The following is a 22,500-nucleotide window of genomic DNA, read 5'->3' on the forward strand; positions in this document are numbered from 1 at the left end:
GGACTGAAATCATTAAATAATAACATACATTGAGAAAATGCATGCTAATGCAAAACCTGTTATTGCAGCAACATTCTAAGTTTAGAAGATGAATATTTAAAGTCTGCCCTAATTTTATCCCCCCAAACACACTCATTATTTTTGGTTTTGCGCAGAATTACTGTATTAAAATTTTGAGAAGGGAAGCAGGACAACACTGGCCTTACCTAATTTTAGTGAGCGATAATTCTGTCTCACAGCAGCTATATCAATTGAGCTGTTTCAGATATATGTCATAGAAGTGAGTACTGGAAATTTATGAGACAAGCTGATATGACCTGCAGAAACTGATCTTTTAATGTACAGCCACAGTTACATTTAGTGCCCCCAGTTTTAAAATGGAAGATAACAAGTCAGCTTATGCAGAGTGCCCAAATCTGTGACAGTTTTTATTGATTCAATATTCTCCAGCTATTGTAATACATTAGCAATGTTTTCCTGTGAACAGTGTTATTAGGAAGGTAAGAAAGATTATGTCAACCTATCAACAGCCATTTTACGAATGCCAGTAGAGTGAGGTAAATTGGTCAAAACAACTTTCATTGACAGTGGTGTTTACTGTTTTCTACTCTGTTGTAAGACCTCAGAGTAAGTATATTTAAATTTGGATTGGATGTGGATGGTGTCCCCCACTTGGGAGCTGTAGTGTGGCTTGCCTCTCTGCAACAAACTCTTACATCTACTGTTCATTGAAAGTTGGTTCAGTGCTTTTTTTTTTAACCTATCGGTCATCATTGAAATGGCTGTTGAATGACTGGCATGATTACAGAAAGTCATGTCCATGTCCCCTTATTCCTTAATTCCTGGTCATTATTTAAGGATAACATCTCCGTTTTTCCCTCTTCCACCAAATGGCAGATGTTGTTTGTTGAAAGAAATAGGAATGCAGTAATTATTCTGTTGCAATTGTACAGTCTGTTTTCTCAGAGTAGCTTTAAATAAGAGATTTTCACAAATCAGATGGTATCTGCTATCATGGGTTTAGAAGTACCTTACTGACCCAGGGAGTATGCTAATTTTTAGGTAATTCCACACATCCATTTGTTAATTTTCTAAAGTCAGGGCCACTTTCCCCATTCTCTGTAAGTATTATAGTGATGCCTCAGTGTAAAAGAGACTAACAATAATCGGGATGAGGTGGATGCTAGAATTAGATAGAGGAGTAACTTGTTGCAAACATGATTATTACTTAAACCTCTGCTAGCAGAAGTATGAAATGTGCATGTGCACCTATAAGGTCTCTGCTATGAAATGCTGACTTCCTGAAAGAATTGGGAAAAAAATGCCCAAAGGTACAAAAAACAAATTTTTTTTTTTTGCAGCGGTGCTGTCAGTGTCTATGTTCAGTAATTAGTTGTATATGTTTTTATGGGTCTATATTATATTAGCGAATGCACTGAATTGTGAATGCTATATAATCGACCAACAATCCCCAAAAACCCAAAATGTCCAACACACATCACTGAGTTTTCTTCCCCATGGAAAAAAATCGCTGATCCGTAATAAAAAAAAAAAACAAAAAACATCAAAACACAAAATAAAGTGGGGGGCTTCGCCCCACCCCCCTACTTAAATATACTAATGGCCCAGTGATTTTTCCCTAGTAAAAAAATCACTGTTCCATGCTTTTGTGTAATGACGTTTGACTAAACAGCGTTTGCAATTCATTGTGTTTGCTAAAATAATAGGGACCCTGTTTTTATTACTATACACCAACTCCATGGTCCATAGATATTTTGGTGTAGCCTTACAATCATCATGTTTTCTGAAAGTAACTGGGGGTTATACTGTACTCAAAACATGCCAGATATCAAACATGCCACTGATCCATAGTGCTGTCAAGGTGTATATTCAGTAATCAGGTTTATATGTTTTATTATTATTATTATTATTATTATTATTATTATTATTATTATTATTAAAAGATGTAATTCTTTATACTTGTCATGGTGCCATCATACTTTAGTTCTGGACAACATGATTTTCTCAGGCTATAAACTGCTAAACACTTCTTTTTTTTCATTTTCTTAAAAGGGACATAGATAAGGTGCTTTTTCTTCCTCCGCAATTTGATTAGAATAATGAAGCTGTGCAATATGTCAGTGTGTTTATTGTGTGGCCTTTATTATTGTGCACATACTGAAATACAAAACTGAATCAGAAGGGTTCCATTATTTAAGTTGGTATCAAACCTTTGCCTTTTATAAGTATCCTACTGAAAAAATTCTGTGTAGGCTGCATGAGAATGAAATTGGAATAGTTTTTCAGTTGATGTACTCAGTTTACCCACTGTTTACAAGAGCATTGTTATTTTTTACTTGTCAATAAGAAGGAAGACAGTTCACTAGTCCAGGTCCATGCATCACTTCAGATATTGCTTTCATATCACTCATTGTGCATTGTTGAAGTATCTTTGATTCAGGAAATACAGCTTAAATTCCAATCATTACCAGAATGCATGCTTCCAAATTGTCACTATGGTTTTGAGTGTGTGTGTGTGTGTGTGTGTGTGTGTGTGTGTGTGTGTGTGTGTGTGTGTGTGTGTGTGTGTGTGTGTGTGCGTGTGTGCGTGTGTGCGTGTGTGCGTGTGTGTGTGTGTGTATATGTGCGTGTGTGTGTGTGTGTCTGTCTGCCTGTCTGTCTGACCTTCCATAGACTGACGTGATGTCCTGAATTAATTTCTCTGCCTTGTATTCAATGAATACCAGGATAAGCTTAAGCTCCCCATGACCCTCACATCGATGAAATATGTATTAGAGAATGAATGAATGTTAAGAACAAAGACTTTAAAGAATGGTTACTAGATATGACTGACATAACAGAATGAAATGCTTATGGTCTGGAAGAAGGCCCTTTATTAAAATTACCCTCTTTCCAAATTAATTAACTTACTATTTATTTTGATTTATTTTACTTTACTTTTGTTTTGCATTTGTAGAGTTGGGTAGTCGGCACATCCACAAAGCACCAATTTCAGTCACAGCTCTAGCAAAGCTGCATACAAAACAGTAAAACACAGTAGAAAATAGCATTGTACTTAAGCAGTGAAAGCAGTGAGCAAATCAAACATGGAGTTGCTTAATTAGATAAAAGTATATAGGCTGTGAGCAAGTTAAACATGGAAATACAAGAGTACATTTTATTATAATACATGAGGTCACTGTATAAGAGGAATTCTCTAAGTTCAGCTAGAATTAGATCTAGAAACTAAAGCTTGGGCAAGAGTGGAAGTAGATAGGTGATGTGGTGTGTGTATAGGGGGGTGGCATGTCATTAAACATAAGTCTAAGGATGTGCTCCTAGCTAATAACTAGGTGTGGATTAGAGTGATGGAGGTGTCACTGTGCTTATATTTTAAGAACAAGAACACTGACACATTATTTAAACATGTGCAAAAAAGATGTTATCAAAGGAAATGTGATTTTTTTCTTATATATGTCTAAACAGAAGAACACTGAAAATACTGTAATCCCTGTGGGGAAGCTAAACATCAGATGCAGCAGATTTAAAGTAAAAAGTGACTTCATGCAAGTATTACTATGTCAGAGAATGTTTGCCTGCGATATCCAAAGCCTAATAACATCTTGCATACAGCTTAGACCAACAAACAATTCCACCCACAGTATTTTCTACAGTCCACCCCATTTTAGGAATATTAAAACTGAAAGAAATGCTAGACTTTGACAATGCTACTCAAATTCTGAGAAGCTGGGGCTTATAATTTCCTTGTTTACTTGATTTCTTTAAAAATTTGCCTCAGCAATGTATTTGCCAATAATATAAACATTGTGATGATTACTGCATATTAAAAAATAACATATTCTTAAATGAAGAAGGATTCTCAACAGATGGAAACATTTCTGCATGTCTTACTTAGCCTAGAAGTGAAGACCTTAGAGCCCTTGCCAGAAAATGAGACCGTTTGCTTAGAGAGATCATCAGAATAACCACTGTTTCATATTATAACATATTATAGCAATAACCCATGGCTAGCTGTGAGTAATGCAGGATTTACCCTTGGTTGGTGTGGTTTGATCATGAGGGTGAAACCAGAGTGACCTCCCAGTGGTCTCGTGGGTTTCCTCCTGGTGCTCTGGTTTCCTCCCACATCCCAAAGACATGCTGCAGGTGGATTGGACACTGTAAATTGGCCCTAGGTATGAGTGTGCATATGTTTGTGCCTTCTGTGGACGTTTGGGTGCACGGCTGGCAACTCAGCACCATAAAACTCCACTGCCAGTTATTCTGCAGACCATTGTTCTGCTGTGGCAAATCCTAACAGGAAAAGGAGAAGAAGAAAACATTATAATGAGAAAGGTATGACTGGGAACATTTAGATATTTAAGGGATCCTTGACCTAAGAACTGCTTGGGAATTAAGTACCGATACAGTACAGGTCAGAACACTATGTCTTCTTGCAAAACTTTATGTGTTAAAAAATGTTGGTGCATTTACAGGGATTTCACTTATAAGATAATTTGTGTAGTTTTTAATTCATTCATACTAGTACAGAGAGCTCTTTTGACACTGAGTGGTATTCACAAATGATTTGCACTAAAAGTGCAGGCTACCCTTTGTACTACTTACCTATAAAGCAGCCTTACATGGAGTACTTCACTTACATTGTGCATAACTGCTTCATAAATCATCACAGCAGCATTTAAACGGTAGAACTGGAAGAAATTTAAAGAGACAAGTACAGTCCAAATACTTGGTACTTCCTTTTTCCTCAAACTTCCTTGGTGGACCTATTGGATTTATTGGGGCAGTGAAGATACTGTCTTCCAAAAGGACACTTGGCTGGTCAAGCTGTACACTTATGTTGATACAGAGTGCTGCTGAAGTTTTGCAGCTTTCAAAAGGGCAAGAAGATGAATTAGGCAGTTCAGATGGTTTCAGTTGAAAGAGTCACCATCTAGAACTTTTCTGTTTTGCATCACCGGTGTCTTCTGTGGATGAGGTTCCAAATAGTGACTCAGAAGTATCTGCTTATATGTTCTTTAAACTGTAATCTCTCCAGAGGTGAAAACAGTCAGTCTGTTAGAGATACCTGTACTGAAGCAACAGTAAATACCTCTACCTCATTGTATGGTTGATGCAGCAGGTTATATTCAGCCACCAGATCTTGCTAGAAGATCTTGAGGGGTTAGAGGCTACCAGAAGGCATTTTACTTAAGCAGCCTTCAAGGCCAAATGGAAAAGATTCTCCGTCTGTGATGTAATGTGTCCTGTTCCTGAATAAGCTGAAGCTCTCTAAATTTGGTCTTAATCAGGCACTGTTTTGATCTGAGCTTCTCTAACTTTGTGATGAAGGCATACATATTGGCAACGTTGAGGTATCATTATACGGTTATAGTCAGGATTTGTGCCATAAAATAAACTAGTGAAATTGTTTCTGAAAGGAATCCTTTATTTCTGATAGATCAGTTGTGTCCTGAGAAAAAAATATAAAAAAATGTCAAATGTCCTGAGATTTGCGGACAAAAAATACCCCTCAAGTTTCCTGTAATAGCAGTTTAAAATAATTAAACTAAAATTAAATGACTACATTATTCAGAAGTGAAAGATTTAAAGATTTTTTTTTTTCATTTCAGGAGCGTATCATCCTTTTGTTAAAGATTTGTGTATACAAAAAATTGTTTTATATGCGAAGCACTGTTAAATAACAGAATCAACTCAAATTCTACAAGACTTGACTTTTATGGCAATAAAGTTAATACAGTCCTTTGTATTGGTTGTCAGTATGGTTTATACTGCAAGATTTCATGTTTACATAAAAAGTTTCCCATTTTGTACATCTGAAAAAATACAACTCTACATTGCATTCCTCATGTTAAAACTACAAGTCTTTGAAAAAAAAAATGAAGATTATAGTGGGCTTTTTTTGTTTCCCTGTTTACCTTTTTCCTATTATCACACCCATAATATAATGTCATTGAAGGTATTGAGTAATGATCTACATACACCTGCCAAGCATTATGGCTAAGAAAAATAAATGTGTTCTTTTGAGGAGCAATTTTTTACATACATTGTGGTTTCACTTCTATAGCGTCGCAAGTTAATTTTTAATGTGACATTTTCTACCTGCTAGAACTAGTTGACAGCACATCTTTCTAGGACATAAACTACTGTTCATGCATTTAGCATGGTAATTCACTAGTTTATGTATTAGTTTAGGTAGTGAGGTATTGATAAGTCAGTTTTTTATAATGGCATTGCAGGGATGTTCATCAAAAATAAGGAAACCATCTTTATCAGCAAAATAAAATGCATAAATAACACACTTTGTGCATCACAAAGGGTGTAATTTGGTATTTCTATGGTAAAGAGGTTATATCTAACCAGTTGGTTTGTTACTTATATCTGCTTTAAGAGCACGATAACACTTTAACTTTTATTAATTCATAACCCCCTGGCGTGTCAGAATAACTCACCTTCAAAGATGTTATAGAAGTTCCAAATCTGTCCATATATCTTTAGAATGTACCACATATTCAAACATTTGGTTTATTAATTAATCAGTCGAGAAAACTTGAGTTCTAAGCAAAATTCATTCCTTAATGCCCTTAAAACAAACAAAAAATGTTTTTCCTTGGAATATAAAAACTACATCTTATGAATTAGTTACTTATTTCTCGAAGAAACCCATAAAACAATGGCACACATATTCACATTGCCCCATAATTAGGTTCATAGGTTAGTACTAGGCTAACTACCTTGTGTTTGTAAGGCAAACACCTGAACCATTAGGCCACCCTCCCACAACCAGTGTCCATAGCTCTTGACTCATGCTTGTTGAATTATTTGAATGTAAATTTGTATGGTGTTCCAGTAGAAAATGTTTCAAGAGTTTCATCCAAGAAACATGTTGCAATAGATACAGTTTTGCCTGAAAATATTCAAAAACCTCACCACCACTTATGTGATGCTTTGACTAGCCAACAATCCCCCTCCCACCAGTTACTTGCCGCTTTGCTCAAAAGAGGATAAGAATGCAATTTGAGAACAGAATTCTGTAACGGTTAAACAGCAGAATTTTGATAAAATTATATACTAAATGTTGAAGAAAAGACATTTAAAAGTACATATCATGACAGCATATTAAAATCAAAATAGTCATGGGCTGTAATAAGGAGTCATTGAAAGAAAATGGGGAGGAAGAAGAAAGGCTGTTACATACTTTGCCTGGACATGTAACTGTTTTATAATACTAAGTAATTGGAAATTACTTCTAAGTGACAGTACTTTGAAAAATACTTTCCCCAAAATGATGTTCTCGTAGAAGAATGCCAGCAACTTACAATTCATTCACTAACAGCTTTGTACCCCAAAAAGAGGAACAGGACAATAAAGACACATGTTATAAGCGTAATGCTTGCAAATGTATCACGTAAGGAAATTAATGAATTTGAACATTGCATTACTAAACATTACAGTTGTAATATGCTCATTGCTCTATGTGGAATTCTGTATATTTACTCATTTAATATATGGCACATTGATAGAAAGCTTAAAATTAGAATGTTATAACATAGATATACAAAACAGATCACTCTTTGGTCCTGTGGCTTAACATATTTACAGTGCAGATTCAGGGAATCTGAAATATTTAAAATGTTCAGTTCTGCGTGCTGCCCCTTGTTTGAGGAAAATAATAATAGGGTGTTACTACAAGAAGATGCAAGACTGATTTTAAAATATAATAGTCTGCAGCCCGCAGGCATGAATCAAGAAATTAACTACGAGTACTTGATGTTATGATGTGAACTTGCATAAAAATGGTTACCAAATACGTGTCTCATTAATTTGGAATGTGTATTATGCCAAAGTATCACTGTTTTATAAATAAAAACTGAAGAAATAGTGTTATGTTGCATCTTTTTATTTATTTATTTAAGTGGGTGACTGACGGTATTGAGATACACATTTATTCTTAGTACAGTGTGTAAAGAGCCTTTACATGCCTTCCTTAAACAGGATCTCTCTCCATATGAATCATCTCTGTCTTCCCCAGTTGGTTTCTGTGCTATCACTCAACTAGTCAATTCTTTTTTCATGGGGATAGGAAAAAAGAAGTACATTACTTGTATACCATGCATGTTTGCTCTGACTAATGAGCACACTTTTTTCAAGTCATTGTGAAAAAGTATACAGACTAACTCTTCATTTCTTTAGCTGATGATTGGGGGGGGGGGTGATTTTGCAGTTACCAAACAAAGCCTAAAAAATTGCCAAACCCTTTGGATTTTGTTATTGGAAGGCTAATCAACCACTGGATAACATGAGAACAGAACATATTCTGGACAGGGAGCTTGCTCCCCTACTGCATGTTTAATAAATGTATCTAAGGTGGCCATCTGTGGCACATTCAGCTGTTGTTAGTGCATGTTAGGGTGGCGCAGTGGTGCTGCGGTTAATATTGTCACCTCACAGCAAGAGGTTCTCTGATTCGATTCTCGGCTGGGGTGCCTTCTGTGTGGAGTCTGTAAATCCCCCTTGCATTCTCGTGGGCTTCCTCCAGGTGCTCCAGTTTCCTCCCACATTCCAAAGATATATGTCTGGAACATTTCTCCCCAGACGTCTGCTGAAAATAGGCTCTGTCCTAGTCAGACTTTCCTGGTCAACAAATGTTAAATGAATAAATAAAAATACTTTTAACAAGGATTGCTCTCTTTTGGAGTATTTTGCCCTGGAGTCTTCCTTCTGTCTTTCAGGTTTCATCTTCACTTATGTAGTTGCTTTCTGCACACTGCTTGTGATACCAGCCTAGCATTCCATCCACCATAGAGAACTGCTCATTGCAAAATGTATAAAGAATATGTATGCAATCATATTAGTTGATCTTCAACATGGCCCTGTGCAGTGGGTACACATTTCTCTTCCTTTATTCCCCCATGTTCCATCTGTTACATTAGGACAAGTTTATTATTTGCAATCTTGTTACCTTATTATGGTTAGTGTAGGTGAAAACCCGTGATTATGAGGTTGCAAACAAAGAGAGAAACTTTGGGTGTTTGCACACCCCTTTTACCAGTGCGCTGATGCTGTTCATTGGCCAAAAGGGTACAAGTGTCTGAAACCTGGAAGTTTGTGAGTTTAACAACATACTCAAGATGGATGTATTTACATTCCCTGACAAAATAATAAGGTTGATTAGAAGGGTATATGAGGGATCAGAGGCAAAAATTAAAGTGGGGTGGTTCCTCTCTGATAAGTTCTATTTGACCGAAGGAACTAAGCAGGAGTGTCCTCTTTCCCCTTTGCTATTTGCATATTATTTAAAACCACTGCCAAAGAAAATTTGGGACTCAGAAATTCAAGGATATAGTTGGTATTGTAATCAAGAAAAGTTGTCTTTATTTGCAGATTAAATAGTTATACTTGATAAAACCAGAAAATGATATTTCAGTGTTGTGGAACATTCTGAGATGGTTACAAGTCTTTCAGGATATAAAATTAATGAAAATAAAACAAAGGCAATAGCTGTAAACTATGTAGATACATACAGACTGGTTCAGCAATATCTATATTTATGGGGATATGATAAAATTAAATAACTTTGGAATATGGATTAAAAAGGATTATGTTATGCCAGCTAACTATATGTGAGAAGAGACTAAACAAAAGATAATACAAAAACTGAGAAATCAGAAGCTCTGTTTTATGGATATGGATAGCAAGATACATGCAGTAAAAATGTTTTTTAGTGCCTTTAGTTTTATGCACAGATTAGGCATATTTTTATCAATGAGAGAAGTTGTGGGTAGCAATTAATAAAGAGTTGAAAGATATTGTCTGGGAGGGGAAGAAGGCATGAGTCAAGTGGGATAAGTTGATCATTCCAATAGAACAAGGTGGTTTGGGATGATTTGATTTGAAGGGGTATTTTCAGAGCTACACAGTTAATGTTCCTATACATAGCACAAGCAGAAAACTATAATTCAAAGTGGAAAGGGATGATGATAAAATGGGGGGAGCTCAAGAAACAAGAAGACACTGGGACTTTGAATGCAAATCCATAACAATTATAACAATAAGCATGCAAAATATTATATTCATAAAGTAGCAGAAAGTATTCTAAGAACTAAGCCAAAATGGGGATGGAGATAGGAGATTTTGGTAATAGGTATGACTGCAATTAGGGCTACAGAGAATAGGCAAAAGACGTCTGAAATTTACTGGAGAAAACTAGCAAAGGAATCAAGGTATTGGTAGCAAATAATTAGAGCAAGAAAGGTAATAGAATAAGAAGAGACCAATAATTCATTTGGACTGCAGGCTAGAGATTACCTTCCCTATCACGCACTGACATTACGCAGGCAAAGAGAAAGAAAAAGAGGGATCCTAAGTAAAAGACCAGCATGGCATAGTTTTTAGAAGAATCTTGGACAGAAGCTGCTGTTAAAACAGGGATAATCAGTAGGGCATATAAAATATTGCATGATAACTATAGCAATCAATCAGAGGAAGGTAGAAAGGATTGGGAAGAGAGATCGGATGAGCAAGTCACAAAGAAACAATGGGGGAAATATATATATGGTTCCTAAATATTCAACAAGGTCTAGAAGATTTAGGATCTTTGCTTGGAGGTGTGGGCATAGATATTTTATACCCCAACCAGACTCCAAAGAATTTTTACACAGGCAGATTGCAAATGTTGGAGGTGTGAATGAGAAGAAAGAAGTAATTGAGAACATATTTTTAGTAAGTCTAATGAGTTGACAGACTTTAAAAATTCCCTGCAAACTACTCCATCAGAAATACTGTGTAAGCAAACTGGTATAACTAAGGAAATGATTTTCCTGAGCTGTGATACAGAATCAGAATTTCCTAGGCATAGCAAAGCATTTCTGAGTTTAATTCTGGTGGTTGCAAAAAAAAAAAAAAAAAAAAAAACATTTACTTGAAAATGGAAATCAAAGTCTAAACCAACTGTACCAGAAGTAGTGTAATTTATTCCTCATTCGATCCCTATAACAGCCACTCTGTGAGATGTCCAGTGATGCATGGGATCTATCTCCATTATTGTTATTCTAAATTAGAACTGCATTCATCAATCTAGCCTCCACCAGCTCCTCCCAGCCATCCTGAAGCAAACCAGCTATATGGACACTCTCTAGTTGCCTGCAGTCTTCAGTCTTGGGCTATAATAACTGCACTCATCAAACTAGCCTCCACCAGCTCCTCCCAGCCATCCCGAAGCAACCCAGCTGTATGGACACTCTCCAGTCACCTGCACTATTCAGTCTCCTGCTATAATAACTGCATTCATTAAACTAGCCTCCACCAGCTCCTCCCAGCCATCCTGAAGCAACCCAGCTATAAGGACACTCTCCAGTCACCCTGCAATATTCAGTCTCGTGCTATAATGTATGTGTGACTTTCTGTATAGTTACTGATATTGAATCTTAGCCTGCTTTGGCTTACTGCTCCATGCATCACTGGGATGTAACTAGCCTCACCCCCCACTTCCCAGCCACCAAACTCTCTGAACAATGCCCCACTGCTGTCTGCCTAGAGTTTGCCTACTCAGCACCTCACTTGACACAGGCAAAACATAAACAACCTTCCTGTGTGCTGTGTAACAATCCACTAAGGATAACAAGTGAGATTTTCCAAAAACTCTCAGATACAATACTTGGTAATATTTTATTCACAACTACTTAAAAGCCATAGTCAGCTGACTAATAAATTGCTGCACAGTATTCTAATATACACCAGTCTAAGCAAATATTAGCTTACTGATTGTTTTTCTCTGCTTGCTGAAGAACATTGGGACTTGGCTCATCCCGCTCTGTTTGCCCTACGGACTCACTCTACTCCCCTACCCCCAAATCTCACCCACCCACTACCACTACATTTAAACTTTCTGAACCACTCCCTGATAGCCTTACACCTATCAGACCCTTCCCTCTCCCCAGATCAACCATCCTCGACCCCTAATATCAGATAACCTCCACCCCTCCCATTACTATCAAACACCTAATGCCTTCAGTATACTCACTATCTCCTAACCATTAAAACCTACTGCCATCCCTCTCTGCCATAGCCAAACTAGGAAACAACTCCATCTTGCCACTCCAACTATCCAAAATTCTCCAATTCCCTCACAACACTAACATGGATCTACATACAACACTCTTCACCACCAGCACTATTTTCATACTACTCCTCTGCTCATTACAACACCTTATTACCCTCATTTCCTTTCCCTTCTCTCCTCCTTCCCACTTCACCTCCATATCTACCATCAGTAACTTCACCAGCTTTTCAAACATATCTTCCTACCTTCTGCAAATACTCTCCACCAATTCAAAAAAAAATACTTTCCCTACACACCCAAAATTTTCATTACCTCCAACAGCTCTACTACCAACTCAACTACCATCACCAGTTCGGAAAAATAAACATCTAAGAAAAAACACCCAACCCACATACTTTATCTCTCCACTTTGCCTTTAGCTGATGACATCCACCCCAACCCTGGCCCCAACCACCCCTCACACAATAACCCCATATCTCCACATCAACCCAACCCCCACAAATTCCTTTGCCTGGTGACACTAAATATCCAAGGCCTCCGTAACAAAATCACCAGTTTCCATGCATGGCTGTCACATAATTAACCAAAAAGCATTGCTCTAACTGTGACTTGGCTCAAACCATACATCAAAGATTCTGAGATCCTGCCCCCTGACTATCAAATAATAAGATCTGACAGGCTCAATAAAAAAGGAGGTGGTGTTGCAATAATGTTTTCCATCTTCCTCACTATAATACCTTACTCTACCCACACTCCCCAGTTTGCCAATGCCAAACTAACCATTGCCTTATTAAAAATAAACAATCATAAAAATCGCTGCATCATTGCCCTCTACCTCCCACCAGGAAACAACAGTCCCATACTGGAAGATGTCTTTGCTTGGATCTCTTCCAACATAACAAATGAAACAATCATCCTAGGAGATGTAAACATCAATTGGACAAATCTGACCTGCAACCCCTCTACCTACAATAAAAATCTATTCAACTTAATCCAACTCCTCAACTCCCCAACCAGACCATCCAATGACTATTCCTCCATCCTGGACTGGATACTCGTCTCGCACCCCAACAAAATATCTGAAGCTGGCACCCTCCCAGATTCCTTAAGTGACCACCTCCCCACCTACATCAGCCAATCTCCAAGTACCCTACAACACCAACATCACTATAAGGAAATTCACAACCTAACAAACTTCAACCAAACACTCTTCTCTGGCACCCTTAAAAGTATAAACTGGAACATCCTCAAAACACTCCCATTAGATAATGCCATTGACTATTTCAATAATTCCTTCATAGACACAGTAAACAACCAATCACCTTTATGCACAAAAAGGATAAAAAAAAGCAATCATGCCCCATGGCTGACCAAACCAACTAAAGATCTCATGCATCGCAAAGACAAAGCCCTAAAGCACTACAGAAAAAAACAAAAATCAAGACTCCCTTTTGCTCTGTAAATAAATCCATAACCAAGTAAAGAAACTAGTTCAAAAAGATAATAAAATACTACATTAAGCTCCAAACCAGCCACAATCAAACCCCCCCAATAAATTTTGGGATGCCATTTCCTCCCTCCTTAATCCAGGCACCAAAGAATATCCCTGCCCACATCCCAACATGACACCCCAGGAAATAACATCACTTTTCAACTTTTTCTTAATAAACTGCATATCTGACCTCACTGCCAACTTTCCTAACAATATCAGCATAAATAACACTCCTCTCCCCAACCCCCACCCCCTTCCCAAACTTGCTTACACTCCCCTTCTTTCCCTAACCCCCACTCAGTCCCTATCCCCAATTTTACAGTCCAACTGGTCTCCACCACAAGTATAAAAAGGCTACTCTTAAAGTTCAAACCCTGCTCAAATGCTCCAGAAAAAAGCTGACAATGAAGCCATAGCTTACCCAATTAGTATCCTGATTAAAAGATCAATTGCAGAATCTTAAATACCCAAACTGTGGAAAAAGGCTTACATACTCTCTCTCCACAAAAGTAGTAAAAACAATGATATATCTAGCTTCCTCCCAATTGCTAGCTACTCACCAATCTCCAAGACACTAGAAAAATGTATACACACACAGATCACGCCCTATCTCATCCAAAACCACTCTTATCTCCATTACAGCATGGCTTTCAACCCAGTCACAGTACCACTACTGCCCTTATATCATTCCTTAACTCCATTAACAGAGACCTTGACTCTGGTAAAACTGTTGCAACCATACTCCTAGACCTCTCAAAAGCCTTCAATACTGTCTCCCACCCCTTACTACCATCACAACTCTCTCACTTCTATTCTTCCCTCACCACTATTCTCAAGCTGTCTTTCAGACAGGCAACAAGCCATCAAATGGCAAAATTCCATCTCATTTTACCTGAGTAATCCTACTGGAGTTCCACAAGGCTCCATACTTGGCCCCTTACTATTCAATATCTTATCAATAACTTCCACACCTCTGTCTCCAATGCTGATCTATTTCAGTACACAGATAATTTGACAATAGTCTGTTCCACTAACTCAATTTCTGAGCTACTACTTAAAACACAAACTGCTTTTTCCACCACTGAATCCTGGATGTTCAGCAACCACTTAGCTCTGAACCCAAACAAAACTAAAATCATGATTTTTACCCCATCCAAATCCATGATAGTACACAAAGATACTTTCAAAATCTGCATCCAGACTAAATCCCTGATAGAAATCGTCCCACACTCTAAACTTCTCAGAGTAGTGATACTCGAACAGCTAAAATTCGATATCCACATACAACAAAATATAAAAAAAATAAAAAATTATGATTGCTTTATAGACACAATCAATACCTAGCCACCTCCACAAGAAAAACCCTTGCATCCATATACCTTCTCCCCTCTCTCATGTATGGCTCCCCTGTACTTATTAACCTCCAGGCCTCCCTAAAACCCAAGCTGCGAGCCAGCTACAACAAGATTTCCAAATTTGCAACAAATTCCAAATACAGAATAATGTTTTGGAAGAGGAATGAGTTTTAAGGGATGGCAGGAATTAAATGAGCTATGCAACATTGACTGGCAATGCTGGGCAGTGTTTGCAAATAAAAATATGTCAATATGGTTTGTTTTCATGTATGTGAATGTATGACTGCCTCAAGACAATGGTATTCAGCCCATCTCAGAGATCAAACTATGTCATGAAAAATCACATTATCTGTTACTTCACTACTGTTATTTTGCCTGATTACATTACAGCACAAGAAGGCTGAAACTGTTCATTAGAATGACTTTACCCTTCCACAAAAATCCTCTGTTTGTCCTGGAAGTAACTTTTACATTACTCTGCAAGGACAGTCATTGCCAAGGGTTTATTATGGTAAGTTACCAAAGAAATCAAGAATTTGATTCCATTGATTATTCTGTTTATGACACTGCACTCATAATCTCACAAAATCATATGTTTAATTGTGCTATCATACCTGTGCTACTCATTAATCCATTTGAACAGGGTATATTGGGGATGTTTCAAACTTTAACGTGTCCTCATTAGCCCCTGTTTGTCCTAATAATGGCTGCATGACAAATAAATGAGGCTGAGACTGTGCTTACCACAACTTCATCTTGTGTCTCTGCCTACCTGCCATCCTGAATTTATAATGTTCAATTACTTGTGATCCTATTGCCCCTGCTATGTCATAGCTATCATAAAAGTTTAATACTAGCAAAGTCACATTATCCTGCAATAACAGCAAGCAACCTTAACTTATCACTTACACTAAGCTCAATATCTGTTTGGTCCCAAAAACATACAATTGTATATCAACACCTGCTTTGTCCATTTTATAAATAAACCTCTTATAGACTTGTTTTGTACCTGGCTTAGGTTATTGCTGAAAATGATTAACTGACCTGCTTACCCTCCTATTTGGTTAACATACAATAAATGAATAAGTAAATAAACTAATAACATATATAATCATAGACAGATACTGTATTTCCCTGAAAATAAGACCGGGTCTTATACTGTTTCCCCCGCAGAAATACGCATTAGGGCATATTATCAGTGAATGCCTTATTTACCCCCCCCTCGCACAACAATTTACATTTATTCATTTATTCAAGTACAAAAATCAGCATTTATTCATGTACACAAATTGACATCGATTCATGTACAAAAATCGACATTTATTCATGTACATAAATTGACATTTATTTGGTACTTTTCTGTTATTGAGCAACAGTTCTAGGTAACACGTTAACAGTTGCGTGAGAATTCTACATAAACAGTGCAACAAATGTTTCAACTTCAGAATATCTACACCTTGGCTTTCACAGTGCAATATTTCATGCTTAACAGAAAGTGCAGAAAAATCTCAATACATGTATATTGGAGGAGGGGAATAAAATTGAAAGCAGAAGCAAAACATTCTGTATCACCGATAATGGAAAAGTTATTCAAATAAAGTCATGTCATCTTCTTTTGGAACATTGTCATAAGTCTCCACCCCCCCCGAATTCCATCCTGAATTTCTTGCGACTCCATTTCCTGTAGAACCATTGGCCCCAATCTGTCATGCCTAGCAAAAGAGCTCTCCTTAAATAAGCACTGCTTGTCCAAGTAGCCTGCTCGTAGTGCATTGGCAACACAGTGATTTTATCCCATGAATTTTTCACCCAAGTCACGACCTCTTGCAGGCTAGGCTTCACAAAGTTTCCATGCTGATTTCTCTCCATTCTGTTTTCAATGTAGTCATTGAGTTCCATGCGCAAATGGTCCTTGAATGGCTTGTTTATTGTAATATCAAGAGTCTAGAGATAGGCAGTCATTCCTGCGGGAATCATTATTTGATCTATTTTTCTCCGTGCAAGGAATTTCTTCATGTCTTTAGCCTGGTGAGTGCTGGCTGAATCCCAGACTAGTAGACCTCTTTCACCACCTCACAAAACAAGTGGCAGCATTACATCGACCAACTTCCTTATAACTGCTTGTGTGCACCAGGCTTTTTCGGTTTTAAGAATGTAAATGCCTGAAACACGTTCAATCTTATCTTTCTTGTCCTTACTAATAATTAGAGGTGGGGGATTTCTTTCCGTCTAGATGAACTGCCAAAATACAGGTAACACGTGCACTCTTGTAACCAGTGGAGGGAATCTAGTTTGATGAGGCACCCCTCTGATCAATTGTTGTTTGAGATCCTTGGCCCATAAATATTGAAGTTTCATCCATAGCAACAATGCTGGAGAGTTGGTATTTAAAAAGTCGATGCCATCAACAAAGGACTTGAACGCAAGTGCATGTTTAATAACTTCAGTATCTTCCAGCTTGAACAGTGTTGTTGATCTTCTTAAAGACAGTTCATATCACTAAAGGAAGCCATCCAGCCAATATTGTGATGCTTTGAATTCTTCTGAGGATATTTCTAATTGTGGTGCCACACTGCCATTGCAAGGGCAAATGCTTGAATATCAACCCTGCGCACAACCAAATTCTTTGCTCTTCTGTTAGCAATCCATTCACAGATGATGTCTTCCAGCTCAGAAATAATGGTTGCCGACCTAATCCACCTTGCACTTCTTAGCATTTCCCTCGTCGGCCTGTTGACTGAGGTTATCATATGCTGCATGCCATTTTCAATCCATTCGGAGATCTAACTTCTTCTCTTTGCAGAAGCCCATCAGATTTTTACCCCAGGAGTCCTCTACGATTCCTTTCTTGTACTCGATGGAATAGCTCTTTCTTTTTGCTCTCATCTTGTCTAGGGGGGTTAATTGAAGACTTACGAGACCGGAGTGGCAACACAAAATGGTGACGGTTGAGAAGACACAACCACAAAAAACAAAAAAAAATGTAAATCAAGTAAACGCTTGTCCAACACACTGAATAAACATGATCCTGACACACAGAGCTCCAATAAAGGCTGCCCCTCCTCAACACAAATGCATGGTAATATCACGAAGGAACCACTGGCTCACATAATGTTATAGAACATGAATCTTTAATTTTTTCAACCACACGATAAAATCCAACAGTTTTACACAATGAGATTAAGTGCTTTCATCTTCTTACAGAAGACTTCATCAGAATAAACCCCCCCTCACTGCACCACTTTATAAAACAACACATATCTTGATTTATGTATTATACAGTTGTCTAACAGTAATAATGACACAGGTGTCTTTTAAAAATCAGTTTTTTGACATAATTTGCATAAATTATTGAACTAATCAACTTTTTAACTAATTGGGAGCTATGTGTTGTTTTATAAAGTGCTGCAGTGATGTTTTTTTTAAAAATGTTGACCAGAGTACAATAACCTCAGTCAACAATATTATTTTATAATTCAACACATCCGTCATGTGTTATTGACAATCTTAACTGGGACTTATTTTCGGGGTAGGGCTTATATCATGACCACCCTGGAAAACCATGCTCAGCCTTATTCTCTGGTTAGGTCTTACTTACAAAGAAATAAGGTAGACAGATAGGAAAAATAAATAGTACTTATCATGAACAGATGCAATAGACCACCTGATTTAGAAGTCACCAAGTTTTCTTACCATGTTAATTCATTGAGAAGTGTTTATACTCATGATGTCCTCCTTATTCAGGAGACATGAAATGTGCCATAAAAGAGAAGGAGGTGAAGGAAGACTCACACTTGATACCACTTCTGAACTTCTACTAACAGGTTCACACCTTCCAGCAGGAACCAGATTGCATGAAAACTCCTTTCTGTATCAATCCTTCTTGAAGTATTATATGCTTTGTGTCTCCTTCTTGTTTTGCCAGCCACCATTAATCCCATATGTGACACAACAGAAAACTAACCTCAGTACTCAAAATTTGCTTTACAATACTTTACAATATTCCTGTACAGATTTGATTGTTGTCTCTCCATCTTCATATCTCTGTTGCTTATCCACATGTTCTTAAATCCAGTGTGTATGTACCCTATTTAAATATACACATCACATTCAAGAGTTTGGATGCAGGTGTTTAGAAGCACCATTTTCAAGCCACTGTTTCTCATACAGTGATATCACTGAAAAACACGTATCAAGTACTGCAACTAACAGCATTTGCACTCTGTGAAACTTTAATTCATGATATCATTGCAAGGCAGTCAACAACAACAGCTGTATTGTAAATCAAAACTACTTCTCTAAGAAATCATAATCAGACACAGAACTGCATTTTCAGCTCTCTATAGCTACAGTTTCTCAAAAGGAACAAACAAAACAGAATAATCAAAATGAATAAAACCTCAAGATATACTTAAATAAGCCATGAACACTCATGTTACAACTTTTTAAACTCCACAACAAGAACAAATGTATTATTAATAAGACATGGTATAACAGCAGAAATAACCCATGGGATGTAGTAAGCTGTGATTTACTCACTCTTTTTTTCAGCTTTAACTCCCTCAGTCTTTGCCCTTGAGATCAGTCCTTTTCAATTATGATTAAATCCTACTATAACCCATATATATCCCTGCCATTGATCATTGTTATAACAGTCCACATTTGTGAAACTGCATAATTAACCATACAATAAAATGTTTAATTTCTCTAGAACTACTGCACAGTAATACTGACAATACAGGCACAACATTTTATATTTTTGACATGGTTGTTTTCCTCTGATGCATGTTACATCACTGTACATGAAAAGTAGATAATATTTTAATACCTCAAACATTGTCATTCTGTATGGATAACTTGCTTAAAAAGTTCTTGGCATATTGGATTGTATATGATTGCTAAATAAAATGATAGCAAAATGTTCTGATGTATATGACTGAGTGAAAACAGAAAAAAATAACCCATGAAACATCAGCAGTAAATCTTTTTATGGAAAGTGCCGGTTCTCTTTATACATTCATTCTGTAATACCGCCTTCTACTTTGTGTGTCTATGTGACTATATGTTCCTATGCTCTACAAAAAAGAATGCATAAACAACTCCTTTCACATTTACCAGTAGTACAGATACATTAAATAGCTTAAAGCATTTTCACAGTCTTCCATTAGCTGACTTAGGATGACAGAATGCATTTTTCATCCCCAGTTCCTCCATCTACCCCAACACTTAAATTCTTCATAAGATAATTAGTGCAGAAAAAATACAACACAGATTTTTAAAGATGTAAGTTAAACAAAACAGCACTTTACCTGTTTCATGCTGTGTGATTTCTTCAGGTTGTGTAGGTACTTCACTGCACAAGCATACCTCCTTTAATAAAAAATCCTTCTTTTTGCTAGAATCCTGATGGGCAAGACTCTCTCCAGTTCTACCATCTCGCTTTCTTTCTGCACAAGTATTTTTTAGGCTATTTGTGGATGTTAAACTGGAACGCTTCTCATCTATAGTATACAGCCCAATATTACCACTCTTTGCCTGTTCAGTTCTCTGTGCCATGTTCAAAGCAGTCGTGTTTACAGCAGAAGTTGTAGCTAATGAAACATTAACTCGACTGAACTATGGAGTCAGCTCAAAACTTTTGCAACAAAGTTGAATATCCGTTTATGTAAACTTCACAACGTCTGTAGTTAAGCAGATAAAAACCTAATCCTTGAAAAACAGATATCAAAATGTAGACATTATTTTCTGATACAAACATCACATACTTTCAGTAATGATGTTATAATCTCTACAGCATAAATTCGTGCAAGTTGCAACAAAGGAATTTCTTACACTGCACACGAGCAAGATTCTGAGAATCTGTATCACAAACTTTTCAGGCAATACTTACATCTGCTATTGCATATCTACCATATTTCTTTGTAAACCTTTAAGTATAACACCTCATTTTCATTCACAACAAAGGTTTCCACGTCTTCAGCATTCCAGTTACAGACTGTGCACTCACTCTGAATAACTATATATCCTTCCCCTGTGCAGTGCATTGTGATTGTCTGCCAAATCTGAATTGTCTGCCTGTTTAGTTACCAGACTGCGTCTCTTCAGTGCATGTTCTCAGTATCAAGCGAAATGAAATCAGTTGATGTTCTTGACCATTACCACTTCGGCTGTAACATGCAGTTAATCATCAATGAAGCTGAACACAAAAGACCATCAGGAAGTAGAAAGTTAAACTGTGAGACAAAGTATTTATAGCACTATGAGTATCTTCCTTTTACACACACACACACACACACACACACACACACACACACACACACACACACACACACACACACACACATGGATTCATTGCCTTTTTTGTCTCTCTCTTCCCAGTCTACTAGGACAACTTAAAGTGTAATATAAAGATTCAGGATGGTATTGGTAATTGACATAAGGAAAAAAACTGCAGAAGAATTTAAGATGTACCATTAAGACATGTATCCCTTGATAACATTCACTGTTATACAGCTTAGACTGCACAAATTCCAAATAAATTACTAGCATAGCATTTGTATCTGAAATAGAAAATACAAGAAATTCATCTGTTTTAACTGCAAAAAGAACAATGAGCTGTTGTTTACAGAGATTTTTCTTATATAGCATGTGAAAAGACATGGCAGAAGGCTCCTTCCTCCTTCTTAAAAAGCTCAGATAAGGAAAACATTTGCCAAGTACTTCAGATAAAGTCTTGTATTAAACTACGTGCTGCTTTTCCTAAAGGGAACAATGTTCAGAGACATTATCATAACAGTATCTGTGTATGATATGTCATTTTTATGAAGTTTTATAGTAGCTAAGAATAATTGAATCTGTTAGCAATTTAGATTATTTTTAAAATCATACAAACATTTCAGAAAAACTGCTTTGCTAAACAATTCCAATTTGTGTGATAAGGTAACAACTAGGAACTCCAGGTTCCTGCTACCTCTCTCAATAAGCTGCTTAGGGTAGTAATTTATCCTTGCTCTGTATGTCTGTGTGTGTATCTATGTCTGTATGCATCTGCATGTATATTTGTGTGTGTGCATGTGTGTGTGCGTGTGTGTGTGTGTGTGTGTGTGTGTGTGTGTGTGTGTGTGTGTGTGTGTGTGTGTGTGTGTGTACTTGTAAGTTTGCTTGCTTAAAAAAAATTGTAATTGATTGCTCTACTTATATGTGTCTTTGTGATAAGAGCTTTGTCCTCTAAGGATCCACTACAGCATTCTCATCAATAATGCATCTTCCTTCTTCCTATCATCTCCAGAATATGCCCAGACTGTCACAAAGTTGAACTGAATTAACTGATTACTGCTAATGATTCAGTGGGGTAAGAATGTCTGGTTACCCAGTCTCATTTGCAGGCAGCATTAATATCATTAGGACACAGTGTAACTCACAATACAATGAACTGTGTTACACTTGTTGCCAGTTCCTTTACACTTATTATTCATATGCTTCTCATTTGACCTTTATGTTCAGTTGCTAACATCACTGCTGGCAACTCAGCTCAAGTATTGCTTTGTACTGCTTTCAGCATAGTCCTGCTA

General features: G+C 37.1%; 1 protein-coding gene across 2 annotated transcripts in view; it reads right to left on the minus strand.

The window, feature by feature from the left end:
- Positions 1-21,171, minus strand: part of SH3TC1 (SH3 domain and tetratricopeptide repeats 1) — a 773,464-nt gene extending 752,293 nt beyond the window's left edge. Inside the window, exons 1-2 of one of the 2 annotated variants that reach the window (XM_044062806.1) lie at positions 20,820-21,171; positions 20,239-20,638 (exon numbers count right to left, since the gene is read on the minus strand). In XM_044062806.1, the coding sequence (XP_043918741.1) occupies positions 20,239-20,485 (247 nt within the window). In that variant the 5' untranslated portion in view covers positions 20,486-20,638; positions 20,820-21,171. The remainder of the gene's footprint in view (positions 1-20,238; positions 20,639-20,819) is intronic. The other variant, XM_044062804.1, reaches the window with a different exon arrangement.
- Positions 21,172-22,500: the final 1,329 nt, after the last annotated feature.

This window comes from Protopterus annectens, chromosome 2.part1, assembly GCF_019279795.1.
Source record: "Protopterus annectens isolate FY-2018-M chromosome 2.part1, PAN1.0, whole genome shotgun sequence".
Classification (NCBI taxonomy): Eukaryota; Metazoa; Chordata; order Ceratodontiformes; family Protopteridae; genus Protopterus; species Protopterus annectens.